General features: G+C 39.0%; 1 protein-coding gene across 1 annotated transcript; it reads right to left on the reverse strand.

The window, feature by feature from the left end:
* Positions 1 to 2,523: 2,523 nt before the first annotated feature.
* ISOC1 (isochorismatase domain containing 1) lies at positions 2,524 to 18,008 on the reverse strand. Its single transcript, XM_026056963.1, has 5 exons — positions 17,686 to 18,008; positions 8,800 to 8,919; positions 8,442 to 8,645; positions 7,950 to 8,066; positions 2,524 to 3,969 (listed from the first exon to the last, which is right to left on the reverse strand). The coding sequence occupies exons 1-5, from the start codon at positions 17,998 to 18,000 to the stop codon at positions 3,823 to 3,825; spliced, it is 903 nt and encodes a 300-aa protein (XP_025912748.1). The 5' UTR covers positions 18,001 to 18,008; the 3' UTR covers positions 2,524 to 3,822.
* Positions 18,009 to 20,062: the final 2,054 nt, after the last annotated feature.

The following is a 20,062-nucleotide window of genomic DNA, read 5'->3' on the forward strand; positions in this document are numbered from 1 at the left end:
TTAATACAGAAGAAAATACTCTGAAGAAAAATATTTATCAGTGAACTACATAACAGTACTAGCTAGCATCGTGTCTTTTCAAAAGAAAAGCCTTTATCTTCCCTAATATCATTTGCCTTTATCCAGGGCTCCACAGCTGTAGCTACTACATCACAATTAATTGAAATAAGGTTTATAAAGTGACAAAGCACTGAACATTCAGTGCTGTTCCCTTACATAAGAAAACAAATCTGTAACAGTAGAATAGTTTCAGTTTGACAATAATATCTTGATAAAAGTCTGTAAGGCTTCTAGAACAACAAAAAAAACCTTCTTGACAAAAAAAGAATGATCTTGATTCTTGCCTCCTGAAAGATTAATGTCATTTTTTCAGGAATGTAATAAATATTAGAAGGGAAAAAAACCCTGACGTCTAATGGTGAACATAATCAATAAGCAGCATGATTTATTGAAGTGCAGATTTTCCTGAGAGCTACTATCAGGCAAGCACAGAAATGATGGTTGAGCAGTCCCACAACATCATTTCTCCAGCCATTTGTGATGACCATAATACATATTCGCTGGCAACAGCCAGTCTTCTATTTATCCTCCATTTTCAGGTTTTGCAAAGGGTACTGGAGACCTGACTTGCTTTACTTCATACAAAATTAACATGAAGGAGGAAAACAGGACCACAGTTTTATGAATAGACAGGATCACCATTTAAATTCAGAACCTGAACTGCCCAAAAGCAAAAAAACCTCACAACAAAATATTAACAACAAAAATCTAAAAAATGTTGCCACAGCCTTATGCTACAGCACCCTCCATTAAGCTTAGTTTCTGTAAGTGATGCTTCTATATCACTGTTGCCTAGTTCTTCCACACACAGAGCCATCACACAAATTGTTGTATTTTTGAGTAGAATTAACACATCAGCAGCTTTGTGCTGCAGTAAAACACCTACTGAGGAAAATAAATCAGTCTTTTCCATCAAGAACTATATTCCCACCACTCCCAGGAAAGAGAAATTCAGCTATTCTAAAGCAGGCAACGACTGTGTTTCATATCCATAACGGCAGTGAAGGCTTCAAATAAAGGACAGTTTGGCATTTAGACAGTAAGGAGATAAGTTTCTTCAAAAATCACACTAGTATGCCCTAAAGAATTCTCCCCCTTGTTACTAATTTATTCTATTCTTGTGGGACAAAACTATATATACACACAGCTGTCATTTTAAGAACAACAGTACACACCTCAAAAATTGATTACAAAGAACAGTTTGACTTGCCATTTTATAGAAAAAGAGAAAAAAAGTACTAAGGTATTGTGTTGAGAAGGGAAGAAAGCAAAGTCAATTTAAAAAAAACGACTAACATGAGCTGCTGGTAAGCAATATTGTCTGAGATAGGCCTACATATCTCTTCTCACACTCCTCATTTTTGATCATCTACTCCACAAGACGACCCACTTCCCGGAGAACAGAAAATGCAGTTGAGTAAAAGCATAAGGAAACAAGGAAGATTCCCTCCTGGGAATAAACTTACTTTCCATAAATAAAATCTGGCCATCACTTTCTCGTTTTCCTTTTTAAATAAACACTCTTGGAATCTCATCTGAATGATCCACATAATGCTGATTAATGCATATATCTAATGAAAGGAAAAAGACTTCACTCATTCTGCCCTTGAATTCACATCTAAGAGCTCAATTTTATGGCATAAAACTTACGGTATTTTTGCTTTTTTTCCTTTTTTTTTTAAACTTATGAAAAAAAATCATAAATTGAGGACCTCGAAAAAATCTATTTCTCCAGAAAAGGCTACACAAACAGCAAATAAATAGTACAATCATCACAGAGAATATCAATTTGTTTAGAAGACTCTTTTCTAGCATCACCTTGTCCCCAAATGATCCTTCTTGCAGTAAAAACCTTAGGAAAGGAGTCTGTAGAAAGCAACTGGTGACATCTCTCCTCCAGCTGATATCTGCATAAAAACAGTAACTTCTTACAATCAAATTCAAGTGCCTCAAAAATTATGTATTTGGTATCGAGGAGGTATTTTTCCTAAAAATAAAGGCATGTAAAAAAATGTTAGCATTCTTCCTTCTGCTGCTAACTCTAGGTAACATCAATACATAAAAAAAGCAATATTTCATAAGAAATTCATAGTATTTTTGTGCACAGCTGTTGATTTATACAAGTGGACTTTACACTGCTAGGCAACATGATTAATACACCAGAAAACGAGGTAAAAGTAGGTCAGTGATATTGAACAACGGGGTTCTTCAACAACACTCCCCTCCCTGCCTAACTTGAAGCATAATGTCAAGTCCTAAAATTCTGGAGCACTAAATGACACTATAACAAGACATAGAAGACAAGAATTATTGGATATTATCCATTCTTGATCTTTACACAAAATTCCCATGACATCTATAGAAATTTCACAGATGCACAAAATAGAATAATGTCTCCAGCAAACAAAGCTTTCAGGATTTGCTTTTCAATAAATATCACAAGCATAAGAGAGACAGTAAATGTTAACGTTTTATTTGTTTTGAACATATAAAGGTTATAACTCTCAAACAATTCTTTTAGAGCCATCTGGTGGGGAAAACAAGCAATTTAAAACAATATATGTATTGTAATTAGTTTTCTACCAAAGAGATCAGTGTTCAGTATGACATCTAGAATTCTTTTAAAAAAATAAATGTCACAGTTGCACTGTAAACTTTATATAACATTTTTAAGCCATTAGAACATGAAGAAAGTGCCTTTATGAACAGTCATGTGTTAAGAGTTTGTTTCCAGACAGTAAATATATCAACAAGTTACAGATGCTATTTTTCTGAACAATGCTTTTCAGCCAGATTCCATTCAACCTCCACCCAACTGCAGCCTACAAAACTATGCACATACCTAGAGAAACTGAGGTTTGTTTCAGAGCTTGCTTGGCCATATGAGTGAATCAGATGAAGATTATTAAATCTAACCATGGAAAAAAAAGTAAATCTAAATATAGTACTAGATTTAGTATTAAGAGCTGAAAAGGTTTTGTTCTTTAATTGCTTAGAGTTGGCAATTTATTTAAACCTTTGGTAATCTTCTGCTAGTTCTGAATGACTTTACACCAGTCCTTTTTATAGATCGCATTAAACAACTTTTTTTTTTTTAATGTGTACTGTTAAATAAAGACGGTTGGGCAGTCAGAATTTCAGCATAATTGAAAATCATGATGCAGGCTTCAGCTACCTAAAGCAATCAAATATCAACTGCTGCTTGATCTGTGTGTCTTGTCTACTGAAGAAGCAAAGCATTTAAATCTTACCCTAGAGAACAAAAAGGCACACCTAGTCCACATACCTTACTCATTTTTAAATTACGCTCTATTAAAATAGTTTCATTTATGTAGATCATTAGAGCTTATCACATCACATTTATCCAATACATAGTTATCTTCTATTAATACAAAAGTAAAACATAATACCACAATACATTTTTACAAAGGGCACAAAGAAGAAGTTTCACAGAAATACGCACTTTGAGCTGTTACAATCAGTGGGTATAGAGTAGACTAGCAGGCACCTGTTAACTTTTTTAATAAATAGGAAATCTGACAACAAAAGGGTCCTATGGTATCGATGGCCTTTGACAGCTGTGACTGAGCAGAATACACCAGCACTGAGAAGTATGACCAAACAATTTTTGTTAAGGTAAGCACAAACATTTTTAATTTTACATTTCTGCCAGAGTTTGTGTGAAAGAATGTGTGCATGTGCGCTTACAGCTTTCCTTCATCCTTAAAGCAGACAATACAATTCTCTTTCACGATGTCCTCTTTAAACTTTGGAAAGGAGCCCCGACTCAGGGGCACTTGCCTTAATTAAATTTTGGATTTCTTTGAATTTCGGATGTTCTTTATCAGCTACCAGCTGCAGCAATATAGCCTCACTAGTAGTAACTATAATTCCAGTACGAGCAAGACGCTGCAAGAGAAAAGAGCAGAGAGAAAAACGTGAAATACTTGCAAGTGTGAATGAGTATACGCCATGAGGGGGGAAAGTCATTATTTTTAAAAAAGATCTCCTATTAGTAAAACTATCACCAATTCCACTCCAGCATTTGTTAACAATGTCATTGATAAAATTAGGATGGAAACTGTTCTACTTTATTAGACTTTACAGGAGGAAAAAGGCTGTCCTGGATTACAGAATAGGCCTCCTAGTTGGAATAGATTCTTTCCCCAAGTCAGATTTAACACATAAGCTTTCAGAATACCCACCCCCTCTTCTAATAGCATCACTTTTCCCCTCTACACTCTTGATGATAGCTTTCTTCACTCTCTTGCATGAGATCTGAAAGGCCCAGGGAAAAAGAAAATAGCCAAGTCCAAGATAAAAGCATTAAGCAAGAAATATAATTGTAACTATTTCTTTTTCAGAGCTTATGTACTAATATTTTGGTCTTTGGATTTATACAGCACACTAGTACCACTAATCTCAGGAGAGGGAGAGAGAACTCTTCTACAGACCTTGTATCATAATATTCCAGCAGTTACTTTTAACCAACATCTCATTTCAGTCTAAGTAGCTCCTGAGCTGGTTCTTCTTAAAGACTACAGAATAAGCTCAACACAAAAAAAGCAAACTGAAAGGTCTAGTAGACCTTATTTCATAAGTGCACAATTAAGCAGAGCTTTGCGTAGCTCAAGCCATATCACACATTACAAAGTTTTCAGACTGTTAAGACTACAGTTGCTGCCTATATAGCAGAGTTATCCTTAAGTAAAGGCTGATCTCCTCCATCAGCTTCCCAGCAACCATACAGATGCTTAGTCAGTAAAATTTTTCATGGATCCAGTTTTCCCTTCATTGTCCTCTATCAGCTGTATGTTCCACCAAGTTTAATGCAGCTACAGTGTCCTGAATGAGCCAAAGGAGGGTAAGAGGCAGAAAATACAACATGCACTTCCTCAGATTGGTTTCCATTGCAAGTACTAAAGAAAAGAGATGATCCAAACTTTCTAGGGCAGATGGAGATCACTGCTGCTTAATTGTTTAATTACACAGTAACTGATGAGAGAAAATTATTAATTTTAGGGAACCACTACAGTCTATATAATAAAGTAAACAAACTAGGTTTATTCAAATTAATGCTTCCTGCATGTGATGATGGCAGCAAGTTTTACAATATTCTTAAGTTGAAACAAAGCAATTTCCCCAGCTTTCCTACTCTGTACAGTGACATTTATTTAAAGCGCATATGCATACAGAAGAAAAAATGAAAATTAAAATGAAATTTTACAATGTTTTGAGCTGATCTTCTCCAGTAATACAGAATTTTGCTTTAACTATTACAGATGAGAATAAAACAGACTGTTAAAGAACACTGCCTTCTAAGGAAGACCAATTTCTTACAATTGTCTTTTTCATGGTAATAGGTCTTTTCTTTAAAGGTAAAACTTACCAAATCAAAATGCTGGCACTGACTCATACTTTACTTCAAGAAGTATAATTTATATGGTTCTGCGATTACTAGACATGAAGAGATACAAATACTAAGCATACTGGAGGACCTTCTTCAGTGCAAGTTTTCTTAGCACATCCTCTTTCAGACACAGGGAACAAAAACATACATTGTGTCATCTACATAGCAGGAAACAGAACAAATGTAGAGTAGTAAAGAAATCCAACAGGAACAGAGTTGGCTCTATCCAAGATCAGCCAGTGATAAAAGACAACTTTATCAGATAGGGCAGAGATCCAGAATGCCTACAGCCCTGACCAGCTGGGTTGAATTATCTTTAAAAAGGGGAATTTTTTTTTATTGCAAGTTTTTGTCTGCTGTTGTTTTTAAGCACACTACAGTGGCAGAGTCTGCAATCAGGCAGACCTGAAAGCTTTGGCTATCAATTAAACTATACCTCCTAACATACCTGTTTAGATATTTATATGTTCTTCACCAGCACAGTAAGCATGTATATCACAAATCAATGAATTATCTGCATTTCATGAAGATAGCACTGTTAACACCAGAAATCTGAGGTGATCTGCCCAAAGTAATGCTCAAGATCTATGACACATCTGGATGCTGAACTCTGGACTCTTGAACACTGGACTAACAGCAGATCTGAGAGCTTGCATACACAATTTAAAGAACCGCTACAGTCATAAGCTAAATTATGTCTGAGAAAATTATGCCTTCAGCCTAACATTCAAAACATGGGAGGAGCTTATCAGATTTTGGTAAAAAGGAACACTGACTTTTTCCTTGCATACTTCTGCAGTGTTTTAGCCACTTTCCCCAGTCATCCAAGGACATGCAACTTGAAGGAAAATATGCAGAACTGAGGGCAAGTGTGGGACTAGACAGGATGCATTTAAGGATGCTGAGGAAGCTGGTTGAAATCACTGCAAGGTCATTCTTTATCAGCCTTGAAAGGTCACTGATCGGGGAGGATTCCCATTACTGGAAAAAGGCAATTATTACACCCATCTTTAAAAAAACATGGGAAGGATCCAGGGAACTACAGCCCAGTGAGCTTTACCTCAGTCCACCAGGTATGCAGCAAGCTCATGAAAGCCATTGCCAAACACACAAATGATAAGAATATGATTAGAAACTGTCAGTATAGCTGTACATTTAGTCTAAACCAGGATTCTCCAATGCTTTGATGTTTTACCCACTTTTTTAATAAAGTATCACCATGGTCAATCAGGATCATTAATATTCTCTGTATGTGTCCCTTTTTCTCCTGGTCTCCTATTCCCTAGCGTGCCCAGCTCTTACCTTCTCTAGCCCTGATTAAGTTGCACAGATTACAGTTTTTGCAACTAACTATGTTTAAGTTCAATATCTTTTTGACTAGAGAGGAAGAAAAAAAGGCAGAGGTAGTTATTTAGTACTTCAAGCTCTAAACCGATTTCTATGCTTGCAGACACAGTATAGGTGATAATGACATACAAACACAAACAGATCAAGGCAAATATTTCAGTTTTGTTTTTCTGTACTTATTTGACGACTACTACACTGTATCGACTTGGGAAGTCCATGATCTCAATCATTCTTGCACCCTGTGTCCATCATAATACATTATGGAACAGGCTACATTAAGCTTCCACTTAGGCATGGATTTTATCAAATGCTACAGGCTGATGATTTTCCTTTAGCCCCTGTCCTATTCACTAGAATCAGAAGAAATTAAAATTCTTCTCCAGTTCTATGAAAACAGCATAAAATGGTTTAGTTACTGTTGGTTTTAATTTCCAAATAATTCTTAGAAACTGGGACAAAAACTGCAATACTTAATGTATATATATATATTTTTTATTTACAACAATGATGCCTGTAGGCAAGTTAGAGTACACTATCATAAAATCATTTGCATGAATTTGCTACTACAAAGTTATAACAAAAAAAAGGGTTTATCCCCACTTTTTCAACATTTAGTTAGACTAAGATCATGGTGGGGGGGGACTATTTAATATAATTAAAGATTCTGGAGATTAAGCTTTAATTTGCACTAATAAGGAGGAAGAGAAGAAGGAACAGACATTTGAGATGGAGCTTTGCACAGAATCCCTTGCAATATCCCTTTTTTCCCCCTCAAGGAATTTAGACAGTAGAACAGAACAAATATTCAAAACAAAAGCTCTGTAGAACCTTTACTCTGTTGTACAGATAAAACTCCTTTAAAAAAAAATCCTGAAAAGCTCGTGGTTAGAATAACCTAGATTGCATAAAACAATCAGAACAGAGTTCTACATATTAAATCATAATTTAAGAAGGAAAGATAAATCATTAAGTCTTCTCTATACTGCAAGCTATCCTGAGAATTACAGCATTCACCTCTTTTCAAGTCTACATTTGTTCACTGTCACTGACCTTAGAACTTCCTTTTAAGGTTATAATAAACATGGAAATTAACATACAGATCCAAGGCAGAGAAAGACTTAAGAAACACTACCTCAAGAGCAAACATCCTGTCCATCATGCTTCTTGACGAGGTGGCATCAGCTACAATATGAACTTCCAAACCTCTGCCAATCAATTCCAATGCTGTTTGCTGGATGCAGACATGAGTCTGCCAGGAAAAGGGGGCGGGGGGAAGAGAATGACAACAAGAAGAAGCCATAATTATAAAACATAAGTAGCACAATCTCAAATTTGAGTATGTAATTAATTAGGGTTAAAACATTTTTTCCACCCATGACATCACTAGTAACATCAGCATGGGTTTTAAATGCCACATGAATTTGAGACAGCCTGTAGTTCATAAATATCTAATTTCACATTTTATGAGTAATCTTAGAGACAAATAGCATAATAAAGAATAATTTAACCTGTAGAAGATATCTGAGCAACATAAATTTACTTTTTTATTACAGAAATCAATGCTTAATGTTATTGTTGGCCAACATAAGATCATAAAACAGTACAAGAATGGCAAGGCACATACTTCTACTCCAAACAAGATAACACTGCGGACTCCAGGAATCTCTGCTAATGCTGCTTCTACTTCTGGCAATACCATTGAAAATTTTGTTTTTGGAAGTACAAGTTTAGCTCCTGTTAAATCAATTTCTTGTACGGTGCTGCCAAGACCTTTGGGATACTGTTCTGTTACAATAACTGGAATTCCTAAGAGCCGTGCACCTTGGAGCTGTGAGAGGAAAAAAGTGCACAAAAAAATTAAAGAATGATAAAAGCATAGACATCATTATTTGAAACTGAATAACCAGTAACTGGTTGTTGTACCACATAATTTACATGTGTGATCAAAACTTGCTACCACAAAAAAAAAGCAATAAACATACCAGTCGTTGACCTACACTGATGATATCACCAAAGTATTTGATGGCAGGTCTGAATCTTTCTTGCATATCACAACAGAAAAACACAGTGCTTGAGGGTGTCAGGTTGCCCAAAGTAGTCATCTGAAAAACAAAATAAAGAGAATGTTTTTAACGGCAATAAAGACATTTTCAGAAAAGCAGAAGAATGAGAGAGTTTGCCAAGCTCTTTCAAGTAATGGATTTCTTTTGTTTTACTTTAAGTCAGAAACAGATGGAGAAAGGTTTTTCAAGACTGATTTTGGTATGCTTCTACAATCAAATGCATTGCCTTGATACTGAGCAGTATATTACAGTCATCAATAGGTAATCATGATTTTATTAGGCAGGAGACATATGCAAGTCAATTTAAACAAACATGAAAATTTCTGGACTCTGAAAGGGGAGAGGGGCAAGGAAGTGTTCTGCAGAATATGTGTTAAAGATACTTTTTAAAAATATAAGAAATCTTGAAGAACTGCAGAAAAAAGTCACTGACAACTCAATTACATTCCTCAAATTCATTTTAGAATCTGCAACTCAGTGACACAAAAGCAGGATAAATCGAAGTCAAAAAAAAAAACCAACTTTATACATGCTTTAAGTATCTTATATAGAACTATTTTCAATAGTTTCACTGGGTATTCAGTTTCTTTACCCTATCAGAATTTTTTAGCTCAGGACTGATGAAAGTCCAAAGACTAAAACGAAATCAGAGAAGCCTGCTAGTATTACTACCACAAACAGAGCTGAATACATATTAATGATAAAGATTATCTTCTACAGTTTCCCCTTATACAGGCTACAGAATGGTGTGGGAGAGGGGTAATAAAAAAGTGAACCAAGGATTGTATTTTTGCACACTTTGAAAGAGTGCTTTGTATTTATATGGAATTAATTGTATTATCTGTAGAAGCAAAAGGTAAGGCCCAAGCAGAAGACTACAGGAAAAGAAAGCAGCTACATACTATCCTTTAGAGATAAGGGAGCTCAGGAGAAGTACATCATTGAGGAGCTTTTCACCAGAGTGATAAATCAAATTGACTAAACCGCTTTTGGCAAGTAGACATTAATTGTATACATCTCATTTTCTGGAAATTGAGGTTGACATGTTTTAAACTAAAACAAAATTACTTTACCAGTAAAGTAGCATACCCTGAAAGAACAGGGAATTGGCATTCCTTACATTCTATTCCAAAGTCTTTCATTAATATATCATATGCCTCCAAGTAAATCACTTAATCTCAATTTCAAATGCAGTAAGAGCCACACAAAGTCATACAGAATGTACTGTTCAAATTGTAGAGGAAAAATATGTATCTATACAGGATTCTCTAAAAGTTATGCTTTTTTTTAAATGGGTGTGCTAAAACTGTAAATGGTAGACTCCTGCATCTCAGATGCCATTACTAACAAAATCGTAAATGTTCACAACCACAGTTCTTCAAGCCCACATCTGAGAAATGGCAATACTATTATCTCAAGCAGTTATGAAGGTAAATTCAGTAATGATTGTAAAGCAGATGTTCTAATAATGGATCTACTGGGGTCAAAGGAAAACAGAGGATCAGAATAGATATTAGGGAAATCTTTTACACTAGGAGGGTAGAGCAGCACTGAAATAGGTTGCCCAGAGCAGTGGTATCTCCATCCTTGGAATTTTTTGAGATTTGGTTAGACAATGCCAGAGCTGATTTGATTCAGTGGTGGCTTTGAACAGGGGCTGAGGCAGATGACCTCAAGACATCCCTTCCATCACTTCTGTGATTCCACACTGTGTAATAAATGATGCCTGGGACCAAGAATGTTTTGAAAATTAAATATTGAATAACTGCCTCATTCTTGAGCACCATCCATCTAAGTGCTTGAACAACACAGAAGTCAGCTGGAGGGAAGTACATATACTAAAGTACAATTAAACACCACAGTGAGCACCTATCATAATTCATTTCAACTCTCGCACTTACTAGTATCAGAATATTCAATCATGACATTTAGCTTTTCTACTGCTCAGCAGCAAAAATAGAGTGATTGGAATAGACAATATTTATAAATGCATCTCCTACTCAGGAAACGTGTCATTTTGTCTTGGCACTCATATGACAAGCAAAGACCATTATTTTCTTCTAGAAATCAATCCACCACTTTAAAAATTTTTTTTTAAAAAAATTCTGAAATATAAACCATCATGGGACTGTAGAGTGATCTAAATGGAGTCAGTCTACTACCTTAGTATGCATCTTCCCACCCAATACAACAGACAACACTAGCATCCTTAGCAGAGAAACAGGTATGAATACGCTAGGAAGGTTTTCAAGAGGCTGCCCTAGTCTACCCCATGCTTATATGGAAGGATACACTAAACCCAAGTATTCATCACAGGTATCTGGTCTGCCCCATTTTTAAAAATTAGCAGTGATACATAATTTACATAGCACTTATACAATCCACCCTACAGCCCTACTATCTTTACCTCAAAGTTTTTTCTTACCCATAACTCCTTTGCTGCAATTCAAGAACATTATTTCCAGTTCTATCCACAGTGGATTTGAAGAACAGCATTACCTTCCTCTTCCATGAGTACAACCATGCATAGTCCCCTTTTACATATTTCAAGACTCACATCAGGTCTTCATTTAGCCTTTATTTTTTCTTTATTCTAAATCATATCTAATACTTTCAATCTTTCCTCCTACATCTCTGATCATTTCCATTGCTCTCCTTGGAGTCCTTTTCAACTTGCAATCTGAAGTGGGTCACCCAGTACTACTTCTCTGTCCATACTTTGTACTAGTAAAGCTTCAGAGAACATTGTTCAACCCACAGGCTTTGCAGGCTCTATTCAGTTTACACTGTCCAGTATGCTATTTGCTCGTCATAATTGATGATAGCTCAACTCCTGAGGTCTATTACAGCCTCAATCTTTACTTGGAGACTTCCTCAGCTTTTATTTGTGCAGTTGATTATTTCTACTTAAGTGTAGATCTGTGCTGTTTCCATTTTGAACTGCATCTTATGTCAGCTCATTTCTCCAACTTGTCAAGAAAATCCTGAATTCTGTTCTCTTGAATGCTTGTAGCTCCTCCCAGCTTGGCACCTTCTGCAAAAAAAGCACTTGCCCTCAATTTCAGTAGTGACTTGTATGACTGAATACTTACAAATATCAGACTCAAAACAGATCTTATAGAAACCAATTCAACATTCTTCCATTTTGACAGTGAAACACTAAAGATAATACTGATTAGCATTCTAACCAGTGAGCATCGTTGTTACAGGCTTCCATTAAATCTATAATCCCATCTGTTTATGACAAATATCATAGGAAGTAGGAGCAAAAGCCTTACATTTGCTTTCCTCTATTATCAAGTTGATTTAACATGATCTTAATTTACATATCTCAGCTTAATATCAGGGCAATTTTAAATAAAGTTGGACTGACAGGTTTTCTACAGAAAAGCTTTTATGAAGTCTAACAAATGTTTCTTTGTATTCATTTTTATATTTATTTCTTACTAACTTGAAGTCTGCAATGAAAATCATGCAGCACAGTGCTAGAGTAAGAAGAAGCTAAAAGAAATAGATGGCAAGATCAAAATGAACACTTGGTGGTGTCATTCTATTACTCAGAATAGCACATTTGGAAAAGTAAGAATGCAACAAAAGGTAGTTTAAAATTAAGTCTCAAAAATGGTGGATAATGGATTCCATAAATTCATAAGAATTATTGGCTATTTATAAAGAAAAACTGCTGTTTATCAGTTTTTAAATGTGTCATGTAATTTAAATATTTACTTTCCCTCAAAAGCGGTCCTTGCTGTTCCGTCTTTCACTGCTATACAGAGTTAAGGCCTTGACACATCTTCACCTCAAAAGTCACTGTGATGGTGAAAAACATTGCTATCCCAGCAGCAGACTGGCAAAGCCTGCACTAGAACAGTGCAAAATCCAGCAAGCAAGCTTGGGGTGGAGGCAAACCACAACTCTTGGCTGACATGCAAGCATGTGTTCAATTTTACTTCAAGAAGAAAGGCAGGCTGGGCAAACAAGGATTGTGAGCCACAGCAGTCACTTGGAAGCTGCCAAAATCCACCCTGAATAATATCTACTCAGCTACCAAGCTATTAAACAAGTTAAATTAAAATAATAATAATAATAATCTAAAATACCCCCAAATTATATATACACCTCATCTGTTTTGTTTCATGCCCCCTCCATCCCTCTTATTTAGTAGGCCTTTCTTCTTCTGTTGGAAGCAATCCACAGCAAAATTGGAAGAGGTATGTCAGATAAGGTAATCTGATGCAGCTCTTTTACCCAGCTAAAGAAGTCATCTCTAGGACCTTGTCCAGACCAGGATTTAAAGGTATGCTGTCACAAGTTACATACAGCTTTAAATCCTACTCTAGAAAAGGCTTAGGTGGGAAAGGACAGGTGGGTTTTTTTCAGGTCTATTTGATTTCTGCTGATTATTATTAATTATACAAAATGCAAATGTGATGAAGAACCATAATTACAGAATCAATTTGACAGAAAATATTCATATACGCTGGTTCTTTATCTGTACTTTCCCTATTCAATCTTCAGGGAACCATTACATGTACAAAATGCAATTTTCTCCCTGCTATTTGTGATGGACGAGAGTTAAAGCTGAGAAATAGTCTCATGTGACATCACTAGTCACCTTACTAATCTCTTGCCAAGGTTATCCACGAAAATGGCAGAATGGAGAACCTTGCAGCCTTGATATTTCAAAGCATAGAATAAAAAGACAACAATGAAAAGAAGCCAAGTATGTTTTCTGCTCCTTTATGTCTAGAAGGACATCTATAAAATTTGATTTTGCTTTGCTTTTCCCCTTTTGAATGATGAAAAATTGAAGCAATTCAGTTTAATGTAATTCAAAGGAAAATAGGTTACAAGTGTTTCAACTTAAGAAGGTATTTCTTTTATGCTAAGTCAAAATGCAGACTTAAAGGCAAACCAACATTCAAAAGTACAGATTTAGTTAGATTAAGCACATCATGTTTGTAATAAGATAATATCAGATTCTTCATGAAAGTCAGAAGTGATCAAAATACTGCAGATTAAACACACACTAGTAAGGAGTCTGGATTTGAAGGAATATATCTTCCAATTTTTTTTTTCCAGTCCTTTCCCCTCCCCACCCTATGTTTTCAGGCACTGCTTTTAGAAACGTTATATTTAATTGCAGCAACAATATATCAGAATTTACAACTGCCTTTACAAAAAATTTAAGCAATGCAACTCACCCATGTAAAGCACTTGACTGGTATACTGCAATCTGTACTTTGACTTTTCCTGGTCTTTGGAAAAAGGCCTTAGGTTCCTGAATTAGTGTTACTTGTATTTCAGAAGCATCTGCATGCAGCAATACTAGATATGTGTTAAAATAAAAATCTGTGTATTAGTAGTTTTATTTTAACTTATCTTTCAGCAATAAATAAGTACAATTCTCCAAGCTGCTTTTCCAGGCAAGTAAGATGTGCATCAGACATTAAGGTTGCTTTAAAAAGAGCCTGATGTAGAGGTACCTTAAGTAATTGTTTTAATAATAATTTCAATTTTTAGCCAAAGCATCTTTAGGTCACAAGTTTACAAGTGTAGGCTACAACTATTACTAAAGAGAGGTCACCTTGTAGTTATGAAAATTACAGTGAAATATCCTCTTCCTGCCTGCCACATATTTGAACGCTGCTAAAACTCCTCTACTACACGCCTGTAACAAGCATACTTGTCTTTTCTTCTGATATCTGCTAAGTGTTTTTTTTCCTTACTGTTCCTGTTCTCTAAAGAAGACTACAGCAATTACAGCAAAACACAATATTTTTAGCAGTGCTACTTAACAGCATTTAGAGTTAACAGTATTTAGATTTAAAAGAGGCTAAAGTAGTCCTTCATTTTTTCTGGAGTATAAATATTATTCTATTAAAAGTTTTAATACATGTAAACTCCATGAAAAGCAAACAGCTCCCTTCTGTTAATACTCAATCCCTCAAGCAACAAGCAAATACCTGCCTCACCAACTAGAGCATGCCAAAGAAAACTTGCCTCTTTGTTGCAAGTATATGGTTGAGAAGTTTTAAGATTAGTAGCCAAACAGAACATCAGGGTTTATCGTAACCTCAGTCTGCGTAACGCTGGATAGCAATTAAAATCTTGAGTTGCTGTTTTGTGCCAGTATAGCTAAACAAATGTACGTATTTGAGCACAGCACAAGTGCCCAAATATGACTGGAATAAAAGTGTCTAGTACAAATGTCCCTACACAGATCAAGTTTTAAACTGAACTGCGCAGAGTGGCTTCTGGAGGGAAACATATGGTGATTTCTCAGTGAGATTACAACCTCCCTGCACTGTAGAGACAGGAAATTGGAATATTTCAGTCAAACATCATTTGGTGCTGATATTTCCTGAGCTATTGCAACAAAATGTATACCTTTCCATACATAAGTCTACATAGAAAAGGAATCTAAACAGCAGAATGTTGTTCATGAACRCTATTGTCCTATGGGTTAAGTCATTTATAATTAAATACATACACATATTCTATAAAAAAAACACAGAAAAAATACTCTAATTATTTGTCTAGAAATACTGATGCTGCATCTTATTTCTAAAAGAAATATATTTTATAAATATGCAAGCCAAATCACATCTGTGCCTTTCACAAGACATTCAAAATGGTATTTCAACTGACTACACCACATTCAGAGTTGACAAACCTGTGTGATGCATAACTGCAGAAAAAAGTGTCAGGAAAAAAGGCATACAAGAGTGGCAAAGCATGAATTAAGTTAAAGAAAGAAAATATAATCTTCTCATCAGCAAATCTTCTCATCAGTAAATTCCATACATCTTGTAGAATCTCAAGGTCTTAAAAAGTGCAGCTTTGACTGTATTAGACCAAGTGTTCTCAAATCAAGTGCTCTCCGAGCACCTGCTGATGGCTCAAGGAGAGCTGACTGACATCATTATGATGTCCCCACCTCATTCTCAGCTGCTGAAGCACATCAAAGAGGCAACTAAAATAACATACAAGTATTACCCTTTTCATATCAACAGTTGCCATTGTCATAGGATTGTAACAGGATCAGTGAAAGCAGCTAATCGATTAGACAGTTTATGTATTAAATTGTTCATCCTGAATCCCTGCTTTCGGTTAAGGCTGCATTAGTGTGTTTGCACTCAAGAGAATGAGATATCATTCAATGTCCCAGTACTGACCTTTAACACCAAGACAGACATCCTGCTACAAACGCTTGGGTTGCACTTAGTTTCAGCACAGAAAGCAACCTGCAAAAGAGTCTTTGCAGAACAATGATCTGGATACAGAAATAAGAAACAAAGTTCTGACCTGCATCACTGATACTGCATCAGACTATTTAAGCTCTATGTTTAGAGCACTTAGTTTACTTATCACACTGCTGAAACCAACTGTTTTTACAAGTTGGGAGGACTATCCAGTTTCTCTGGCTGGACACCCATCCATTCTGTTTTCAACATACAAAAGCAGAAAAGCTTTAAGCTAAATACGATTAGTGAGCAACGACAAAATAGGTTACTACATAAGTTTGATGTTCCTAAACATCCTTTCCCTACATATGGTTAAGAAAAGAAGAAAAAAAACCTTCAAAAGGGTCTTTGATACACAGTGCAAGTGAAAAAGCCATCTTGGTAGTTTATGAGTTCAGGACACTATGACTGAGCAGAGTATACAAACAGCACAACCTAGATCTTTTCTAGAAGCATAGAGAGAAGGCTAGCAATATTTCAGTGTTTATGACATTGCTTTTCTAATATTAAAAATTTTGGCTTGACAAAGCAAAACTTTGACTTAAGAATTAAGACAAATCTTCTTAATTAAAATGCTAACTTTGTAATTAAAAAAATGAAGTCTTGAAAGCTGGAAAAAGGAAAGAGACAGCAATTTTGTTCTGAGTGCAACTATTAGAGCATCACTGGCATGAATCTCCAGTATGCATAGAGAGGTATCTTAGTATGAAACACACGTACTGTATCTGTCTGGCAGTCTGGTTTCCTGGTTTATGGGAACAAAACTAGTGAGTTACGAATCTGTACATCATGAAGAGCTTTTTTTGTGCGAGAACAGACACAAGATCTTGGGGACCTACAACCTGTGGAATAAAAGCTCCGGCAGAGTCCTCTTGAAAGAGCAACGTTTGAGTTTGCAGTAGTAAACTCCCACTCCACCTAGTAACATCGTCCCTAGTTTAAACTGGGTAACGCCAGCAGCCTCTTTTAAAGGAGCAGTAGTTATTATTGTAGCCACGATACTACTTCCTCTTTCACCGGGTAAAACGAGTGCTCACTCACTAGATATAAAACCTGAAACGAGGCTTTGGGACGCGTGCGGTGTGGAGCGCAGCTGCCTCCCTCGCTCAGTAAAATCGGCGTTTCTCAACAGCCACAAAAAGTAGGTTTGCTGCGCCGCTCCCTCGCGGGTTCGCGTTTTCCCCGGCCCTTCCCAGCCGGCACTGAAGCCTCCCCCCGCCGCCGCCGGTTACTGCGCCCCGCGCACGGGCTCTGCTTCCCCCGTCTCTCCCGAAACTGTATCAGCGCCGTGGCCGGCCGGAGGGTCCCTTGCCCGCCCCGGGGCTCCCGAGGCGCCACCGCGGGGAAGGGGCGGGCTGCCGGGTCAGGACTCGGCGCCCACAGAGGTGCAAGCCAAGCGCCAGGGAGGCTCGCACTTATCCGGGACGGGGCGACGCGTGTCACGAAACCGCCCCAGACTCCGTGCGAGACTCCCGGGGCGGCAGCGGGCAGGAGGGGGGTGCTCCCCCGTCCGCACCTGGGGGAGCGGAGCCCATGCCGGCGGCGGCGTGGCTCTCACCTGGATCTGCAGTGGCACCAGGCGCACCTTGCAGCGCTCGCTGACCAGGAAGCCCTTGGGCAGGTCTATGTACTGGCTCCACTCCTCGGCGAAGAGCTGCACCACGAACTTGCGGTGCATGTCGATCTGGTCCCCGTAGAGGCTGAGGAACTTCTGGATGAGCAGCTCGTAGCCGGAGCCATGAGGCACGCTCGAGGGCCGCGCGAAGACGGAGAAGCAGAAGAGCACCGGCACGGAGCCGCCGCCCCCCGCCGGCGAGCAGCCCCCGCCGCCGCCGCCGCTGGCCGGAGGAGCCGCCGCCTCCGCCGCCGCCATGTTCAGGGGCAGCCGAGCCAGCTCGCTGCAGCCGGCGCCGCCGCTCCTCCTCCTGCCGCCTCCTCCTCCCGGCCAGACGGGCGGCGCCGGCGGCCCCCAATCCCGGCTGCGGCTCCTCCTCCTCACCATAGGGCCCGGCCCGGCCCCCCGAGCCCGCGCCGCCGGGGCGCTCGCCGGGCGGGCAGCGCCTCTCCCGCCGCCGCTCCTCCTGCGGCAGCGGGTGCCTCCCCGCAGCCGGCGGCGGGAGGAGGAGCCCTGCGCCCCGATTCCTGCCCGTAGGAAGCGGCGGCGGGGGGCAGGTGGGGCGAGGCAAGGGCAGCCCCCTGGCGGGGGCCTCGCCGCAGGCAGAGCTGCCTCTGTCGGCGGCTGAAACACGCGGAGGCGCTCCAGGAAAACACGCCGGGGGCGGCGGAGGGAGAGGGCTTGGCCCTGCCGCCGTGCCCGGCGCGGGAGCTGGCTGCCGTGGGGCCGGGGCGCCGCCGCCATGGCGCCTGCCGCGCCCCGCTGCCATGGCGCCTGCCGCGCCCCGCTCCTGCCCGCGAGCCGGTCCCCGGGCCGGCAGCCGTTACCGCCTCGCGCTAACGCCGTAAGCACCGGGCGCGAGAAGGCGCCGCACCCTTTAAATAGGAGAGTTGGTTGTTCCTCTGGAGTGCGCGTCATCGAGGAAATACCGCACGCGCGGGCCTAACGGCCCGGGCACCTGCTGATGGGCTCGAGGAAGCGCCATGCCTCGCAGGCGCTTCGGCCCGAGCTGCGCTTGCGTCTAGGCTGGGATCGGTCACTCGCTCTCCCGTCGCAGGAGACAGTTCTTGAGTTTAATACAACATTGTCTTCAGAAGTGCCGATTTCTCAGACGCTGGACGTATCCAGACCACTACACGGCGAAGCAGTGACTCTGCAGTTAGGCTCACAGATCGGCGAGGAGGAGACGTGCGTGCCCGCGTCTCGTCCTTCCCAACCTCGCGTTCTCTACAAAATGTCCAGATTCATCAGCCAGTTTTCCTGCCAGGAGTGAGAGCCCAGAATAGGAGGTAGAGACACTGCCCAGCTTTTTGCTGTTATTTAGCAGATTTTCTGTTGCAGTCCGTTGTGTTTGGGGAAGAGGATCTGGGCAGCATGTTGCCATTGTTAGAAAGTTTCCCTCAATTAAGACATCTCCCAATTTCAAGTGGGTGTTTTTAGGCATTGCCCAGTGCAATGGCACCACCATAAAGTGGATAGATGGATCACGGATGTCCAGCTAGCTAAATGTCTACATGCTCAAAATTGTTCACACACTTTACTGATATTGGAAATCTCTGGCTTTCACACAGAACAACAGTTTTATATTTTCACTAGAATGTTTTTCAGAAAATACACTGCTATATGAATTGATTGAAAAAATACAAGCATAAGTAGGCCTTTACAATTATATATTTCCATACCAATGTTTTTGCCAGACACTAAAGCAGTCTGAAGTGATTATTTTACACTCCATCCAAGAAACAAGTGTACTATGGCTTTTGCATATTACAGGAAAAACATGCAAATTGTATGGCAATGTTTCTAGGCAGAAATTATATGAAGTAATTTTTTATAAAGATTCATTTGCAAATCCAAAATATACATTGATTCTGCCTTCGTTTGCTGCCAGTGAATTCAGTGGGGTTATAGGGAGTTTGCACCTGCTTTCCAAAGCAGATATTGTCAGTGTAACCGAATACATTTCTTTGATATGAATTTATTTCTTTGATAAAATATTTTTTTAAATCAGTGAAAATGCAAGAGATCCAGTCCATCTGGTTTTGTTTAATCATTTGATCCAGTCCCATATGTAACAATATTTAGTTGGAGAAAACAGAAATTTTTGCTTCCAGAAATACATATACAAGCGCTTTTTGTGAAGTATATGCAACTTTATTCCACCTTGTCTGCCAACCATAAAAATATCCAGCATCCAGGGTTCAGAGCTTATTTTAATTATTTGTCCATGCTTACTGTTCTGCTGATTTAATTTATGAATACAGCCAGTCACTTAATGATATTACTGTAGAGGCACACGGGGTGAAAAATTTTATGGCCC

This window comes from Apteryx rowi, unplaced genomic scaffold (genome assembly GCF_003343035.1).
Source record: "Apteryx rowi isolate R43461 unplaced genomic scaffold, aptRow1 scaffold_135, whole genome shotgun sequence".
NCBI lineage: Eukaryota > Metazoa > Chordata > Aves > Apterygiformes > Apterygidae > Apteryx > Apteryx rowi.